Source organism: Octopus sinensis, linkage group LG6 (assembly GCF_006345805.1).
Source record: "Octopus sinensis linkage group LG6, ASM634580v1, whole genome shotgun sequence".
Classification (NCBI taxonomy): domain Eukaryota; kingdom Metazoa; phylum Mollusca; class Cephalopoda; order Octopoda; family Octopodidae; genus Octopus; species Octopus sinensis.
In genome coordinates, this window is record NC_043002.1 from 106,302,065 (window position 1) to 106,309,564 (window position 7,500).

Genomic DNA, 7,500 nt, shown 5'->3' on the forward strand with positions numbered 1-7,500 from the left:
TAGGCGTAGACATGGTTGTGTAGTCCAGAAGCTCGCTTTACAACCAAGTGGTTTCAGGTACAGTCCCGTTGTACGGCACCTTGTATTATAGCGTGGGGCCGACTAATGCCTTGTGGGTGAATTTGGTAAAACTGCATATATATATATGTGCGTGTGTGTATCACATGAAATAGTTTTTGTGTTTGTCCCCAGCAAGTCACTAGACAACTTAACAGTTCGGCAAAAGTGGTCGATAGAATAAGTAAAAAATGTTTTTAATGCGCCCTTTTAAAGCCTAGCCAGGCTCATGGGCCCAGTTTCCCGGTTTCAATGGCGTATGTGTTCCCCAGCTGGACGGGACGCCAGTTCATCGCAGCGTTATTCATTTTTGCCAGCTGAGTGAACTGGAGCAACGTGAAATGAAGTGTTTTGCTCAAGGCCACAACGCGTTGCCCGGTCCAGGAATCGAAACTAGTCTTACGATCATGATGTTTACACCCTAACTACTAAGCCCCCCCCCCAGACTTTTAAAAATATGTACTGAAGTCGATTAGTTCAACAAAATACCTCCAATGACTGCCACAAGTAAAAATTAAAGATCAGTAAAGATTTTATATTCATACAAGTTGTACGTCTATCCTTGTTTATCACAGGAGGAGAAGGTTGGTTCTATAAAAACCCCGTGATAAATAAGTAATTTCAATGCACTTTGCAAATGGAACGAAGAGTAGATTCATTGACACTAAATTCGCGGCTCACAGCAGCGAAGTTTCTACCATCAAGTATTTTCTTGATTATTTCTACTTTTTACAGTAGAAAATACACTCTTTAACGTCGTTTGTTAGGGTCAGACACCTTTGTATTTTGTCTGTTCACTGATCCCATTCTGATGGATTCAAATACGTAAATCCGTATTAAAAAAAGCACAGACTTGCACAGTCATGTAAACATAAGCGATAGTAAGGGCATTCTGGATAGTTGAGTATTGTAGATGGTGCTTGGGGCATGTTTTGCGGTACAAATAGAATGTTTTGACCGATCACCAACCCCTATTAAAACTGGTGAATCTGTGTTAAGCGTAACAAGATTCAAAATAGATCGTACCGTGTTATCTTGGGTCAGTGATGAACGAATCAGTAAAAAACAAGGCTACATGTAGAAGCACTTAGTGAGTGACAGACCTAAGTTACATCTTGTTTATCACTCTCAAGTACTCCCTGGGTCCGTTAGTAGAGCCAGGCGTTCAGTCATGGCATCAACTGTATTAATCTCACCTTTCTGGAAGACCTTGACTCACAGACAGTAAGCCTTAATATCAACCCCATGAACTGCGCCTGTCTAGGTGAGCCTGAAAAATTCTTAGGAGCTGATTTCTCCCTGCATGGTTTATTTAAAAGATAAACCTTGATGGATACGGGGATTACATAGAAGTTCGAAACTTGTCAAGAGAAAGTATATTGTGAAATATCGAGAACAAAGTAAAAAACAGTAATAACGAAGCGAAAGAAAGTGAGAGATGAGAAGAGAGAGAGAGAGAAAGAGGGGGAAGAGAGAGAGAGAGTGTGTGTGTGTGTGTGTGTGTGTAAGGAAAGACAGAATAATTTTTTTTCTTTTCTCTTTTTGGCACTCCGTCGCTTACGACGACGAGGGTTCCATTTCATCCGATCAATGGAACAGCCTGCTTGTGAACTTAACGTGCAAGTGGCTGAGCACTCCACAGACACGTGTGCCCTTAACGTAGTTCTCGGGGATATTCAGCATGACACAGAGTGTGACAAGGCTGGCCCTTTGAAATACAGACACAACAGAAACAGGAAGAAAGATTGAGAGAAAGTTGTGGTGAAAGAGTACAGCAGGGATCACCACCATCCCCTGCCGGAGCCTCGTGGAGCTTTAGGTGTTTTCGCTCAATAAACACTCACAACGCCCGGTCTGGGAATCGAAACCGCGATCCTATGACCGCGAGTCCGCTGACCTAACCACTGGGCCATTGCGTCTCCACGACAGAATAATTAAAGATTTCGGATCGTAGCAATATATTCCAGAGCTCGATCTCACTTCACGGCACTTTGTACGAATGTCATCTACCATGATACCATCTTTGAGAACGAAACGGCGTTGACATTAACTGTAAAGGTTATCAGTGACCATTTCTGTTCTTGAACGAGAGAATTAATCGAAGCATCACGTAATAGCCAAGGCCTTTCGTTCAGTACACTGTTGCAAGCATTCGGCCGAGCTTTCCGGTAATCCTGAGGCGCTGCTTCTTCAGTGTTAATAAGCCATGAGAGTGGTGAGTGTTTCCTCTCTCCACAAATAATGTCAACGACGCCGCCAGTCCTCATTTGCATAAACTATACAGAGTGTGCGGGGGAGAGTAAGAGTGAGAGAGAAAGAAAGAACGAGTGACTTACTCCATTTTGGTTCCTGTCCAGCTGATTCATTTTCCATTTGACCACATTGTCAGGCTTTACAGTGGTCAGTGTTATTTCCGGCGCCGTGTGACTGCAAGTTGAACAAGATAAGCTTGATGACATAGAGATTATAACACACACACACATACACATAGTAGCCACTCAGTGGCTACTACTAACTCGCAGGCCCCACAGACAGATAGGATGCGATTGAAGCCGAGAATTTGAGTTTACCGAGACAATATTCACATATCGCCCGAGGAAGCATAACTAAATCCCTTAATACAGAGAAACGGTTACATGACCAAATGCCTGCAAGCCTAGAGAACTACATCGCGTGGAAACAATTGTAGTGATTGCAAATAAATGTCCAACCGTACTCCTTCTTGTTGACTCCAACTAATTCAATTATCTATTCACACACTACAGAAGCTCAAACGCAAATCTGGCGGAAGGTATAATAATACCGGTGATAGCAGCGGGTGATATCTGAAGGTGGATGGGTTTTATACTGTACTCTACTACGTTCTTAACGGAATATAACATAGCTAGCTCCCCCACTCTCTCTTACTATATTTGTTCCACGTCCTCGCGTTGTTGTGTTTTTTTTTGTGCTTTCTTGTTTGGATTAACTTTATATATATATATATATATATATATACATACACACACACACACACACACACACACACACACACACACACATATATATATATACAATGTAGAGAGTCCTATCGCAAGGCGATGGATGCGCTCCGCGATTTCCTGCCGAACGGCCTCCACAGATGCGGTGTTTATAGCGATCAAATGTTTGTGCTGTACATTAACACACTGCCGCCATCAAATCGACAATGCATGGAGAGGTACCCCGGTGTGCTGCAGGTTCAAATGTCGAAGTGGTCGCAGAGCAAAGTGAAGTGAGAAAACACAGCGCACTGCCTGTTCCGGGAATCGAATCCGTTTTTAGCGATCGTGAGTCAGCATCCTAACCACTGGATCACGTGCTTTCTCTAGCATATAGACCTTCTCTCTCTCTCTCTCTCTATCTCTATATATATATATATTATATATATATATATAAACAATATATGCATTGTGTATAAAATTAACACATATACACTTATGTGTATGTATATATATATATATATATATATATAATATTAACATATATATACATTCATATATATATATAATACATACATATATATATACATATATATATATACATACATATATATACATAATATATATATACAACATATATATATATACATATAATATACATACATATATATCATATATATATATACATATATATATATATACATACATATATATACACATACATATATATATATATATATACATACTACATATATACATACATACATATATATGTATGTATGTATGTATGTATGTATGTATGTATGTATGTATGTATGTATGTATGTATGTATAAATATACATATTTTCTTTGAGACTGGATCTCGACGGAAAAAGTCGAAAGCTGCTCATGAAACTCGAACCCACATTTCCTGTAGACATGACAGACGTTCTACCTTTGTACCAAAGCAATCCTTGAAATCTTTCTCTCCATTTAGAAACTTTATTTTTATGAGCGAGAACTGTATGTTGTTGATTTCATAACAATTTGCAAACTTTCGATGTCACCAATGTGTGTGTGTGTGTGTGTGTGTGTGTGTGGTGTGTGTTTGGGTTTGTCCCCACCATCGCTTGAAAACAGGTGTAGGTTTGTTTACGTCCCTGCAACTTAGTGGTTCGGTAAAGTAAACCGATAGAATAAGTAACAAGCTTAACAAGAAAAAGAAAAGGTGCTGGAGTCGATTTGTTCGACTAAACCATTCAACACAGTTATCCAGCATGGCTGCAGTCCAATGACTGAAACAAGTACAAAGTAAAAAATGAAGATACATGCTTATGCGTGTATGAATGTGTGTGTGTGTAAGTGTGTGTGTGCGTGCGCGCGCGTGTGTGTGTAAGTGTGTGTACACCAGATGTCAACAGAAACAGGATACAATGATTTAGGAAATATTTTCTCTAAAGAACTCATACTTTTCATAATAATTCTCCAAGATTATCCACACCCAATTCAGTGCTACAATTACCCCTAACTCAGACACACCACTGAACCTCCACTACACTATCACCACATTTAACTACAATGCACTCAATAGCCACATATCGCCTACTGCTATCCCCACCGCCACTACCACCACCACCACCACCACCACCACCACCATCGCAGTCACTACAACATACCCCGCTGCCACTTCCAGCAATGCTACCACACTATTTATATCGCTAGAAACCCACCACCACCACCAACAGTAGCAACAACAACATCATGAGTGATTTATTGCCTCATTGGTTCAACTTAGCTGTGATTACCCACTTGAAACTCTTAGAAATAATACTTCCCAACTGGAGGTAAATAAATTTACACACACATACCTAGACACACAAACACATTCGCACACATAAACATACATACATACACACATATACATGTGCATGTATATATATATAAAAATATATGTGTATGTATGTATTGTATATCTATATATTATATAATTACTCTCACAAAGACACGTATGTATATGTGTACATATTTATGTATGTATGTAATATCATATAGCTCGTTATAGATAAAATGTTAAACAGTAAATTCATGTTTCTGCTAAAACCCAAACAATCATCAGATAATAAAAACAAAGGTTTTCTCGTTGGTGTTTATTTTCGTTCAGATATTGTGTATGAAGAAACTTCCAGTTTTCTATGTTGGGCTAAAGATGATGTAAAGGGCATAACTCATATAAATACAAGTAAACCGGGATATTTCTGCGAAAAACATAAACAATTCCATATATTACTCGAATACAAGACTGAGATATTTATCAAATGTCACCACTTTGAAAAGTACCTTCTAAAATATTAAAGTTTATAAAGTTACCGGATTAAATAGACCGTTTCTAACTTAACGCTTCATCTCTGCATTTTATAACTTCACGACCTCTACGGTTATACTTAACAATAAAGACATTACTTTCTGGTTAGATAGAATACACCGTGATGAATAGAATCCGGTATTTGTTTTGACACTCTGTGTTCTGAGTTCAAATCCTACGAAGGTCGACTTTACCTTTCATCCATTCCACGGTGAAAAAAATGTACTAATCCAGGGCAGTGGATTTTAGAGAACTGTTATAGGATCGGACAAATTGTCTTCTGCTATGACACTGAAACCAAGCTATATCGACATAAACCAGCAGCCTTCCTTTCAGATAAATCATTGGTGGCATGTTGTGGGGAGATCTGCATAGATTAAGATCTTACTCAGGCCTGCACGGACATGAGGAGGAGATGCTTGGTCAACATTGGTCGACGGAAGCCCTCCGTGAAATCATTAACTTTTACATTTATTTATTGATTGACTTCTCCGATTTCATTGTAATCTTTTCAACTCTTTATTCATCACAGTTTTTTTATATATATATTTTTCTATTTTTTTATATTTTATTTTTTTTGTTAGTTATTATTTTTTTGCTTTCATATATTTTTACTTTCTTTTATTCTTTCCAACCTACAGGGGTAAATAACTAACGCAAGTAGTTGTATTCATCACATTTTTGTCCCAGAATGCAAAACCGGAAGCTGCTCTACACAAAGTCCGTTCAAAAGAGAAAACGGTTATATTTACTGCTTGTTAAGTATTTAGTATAAGTATATGAAATTTGAATTACCGATATTTTCTCTCTCCTCTCTCTCTCTCTCTCTCTCTCTCTCTCTCTCTCTACCTCATAACGCTTCGAACTTTACTTGGACTATTCTAACTGGATTCTCTGCCTGGACTTTCTACTCTCCTACCCATGGATTACACTGGTCTCTTCCTTTGATGAGAAATCATTACAATACACCACGACGTTTGAACTTTTTGAACTTTTCTAAACTTTTTTGTACTTTCTGCTTTTTCCTATTGTCGTTTCTCTCAATCCGCAATTGTTACCTTGCCTCTCTCTCCCGCTCTTTTGTCTTCTCTTCTCCCTTTCTTCCCCTTTCCCTTTGTTTATCTCCCCTTCTTCCTAGTTCTCCTGTGTGACCCCTCTGTCCGGCAGTCGCCATGATAGATCGCTAGCCACTAAATCGTTTTTATTTTCTCTCCTTGTTTATTTCTGTATTCCTTTCTGTCGAAGAGCGTTGGCTCGAAACGTAAAAGACTTTCTCACTTCCCGAGCGTTAAACTAATACATCTGTTTGTTGTTTACACACCCGTCTTCGGCTTTTGTATTTTTTGTAAATTCTCACTATATATATATATATATATATATAAATTCTCACTATATGTATACACACACACACATTTATATGTATGTATATATATGCACACAAGCGTACCTATATTGTGTCAAATATCCATAGATAAATGCATGGATCTCTGCTAATAATACTCACCCATGGTCGGTATTGTTCGACTCCGCTTTCATTTCAGATCGCATTTCACCCATCAAATCAACCAAGAATCTTCTTTTCTGCGATCGCGGACAGCCTACATTCAGAGAAAAGTATTATAGTAAGTGAAGGTCGAAGAAGTCGAGCAAACATACATACATAAAAAAAAACAGTCTGCTCGTGAAATGAACGTGCATTTGTTGAGCACTCCACAGATACGCGTACATTCAACGTAGTTTCAAAAAAGACCGTCGCACCCCAAGGGGGTCAAGACTATATTGAGGGCTTGCAGTTGGCAGGTGGATGTCTCCGGGATCGTTCGACAGGATGCCCGTGTGTGACACAATGTGGCAAGGCTGGCCCCTTTGAATTACAGGTACAACTCATTCATGCCAGCTGAGTAGAATGGAGCACTGAAATAAAGTGTCTTGCTTAAGGACACAACGCGGCGCCGAGTATTGCACTCACGACCTAACGATTGAGAGCCGAATAGCCTAATTACAAAGCCACGCACCTTCACATACATACATACATACATACTTCCATACATACATACATACAGTCAGAGACAAGACATCACGCATGAGATTAGCAGCTGTCCTAAAATGTCGCCACGGTACGACCTCCCTTCGCGGCACGA

The 7,500-nt window shown here is 39.1% G+C and overlaps 1 protein-coding gene across 1 annotated transcript in view; it reads right to left on the reverse strand.

The window, feature by feature from the left end:
• Window positions 1–7,500, reverse strand: part of LOC115213308 (SPARC-related modular calcium-binding protein 2) — a 37,727-nt gene that overhangs the window by 1,763 nt on the left and 28,464 nt on the right. Inside the window, exons 3-4 of the mRNA XM_029782241.2 lie at window positions 6,864–6,957; window positions 2,394–2,484 (exon numbers count right to left, since the gene is read on the reverse strand). Of these exons, the coding sequence (XP_029638101.2) occupies window positions 2,394–2,484; window positions 6,864–6,957 (185 nt within the window). The remainder of the gene's footprint in view (window positions 1–2,393; window positions 2,485–6,863; window positions 6,958–7,500) is intronic.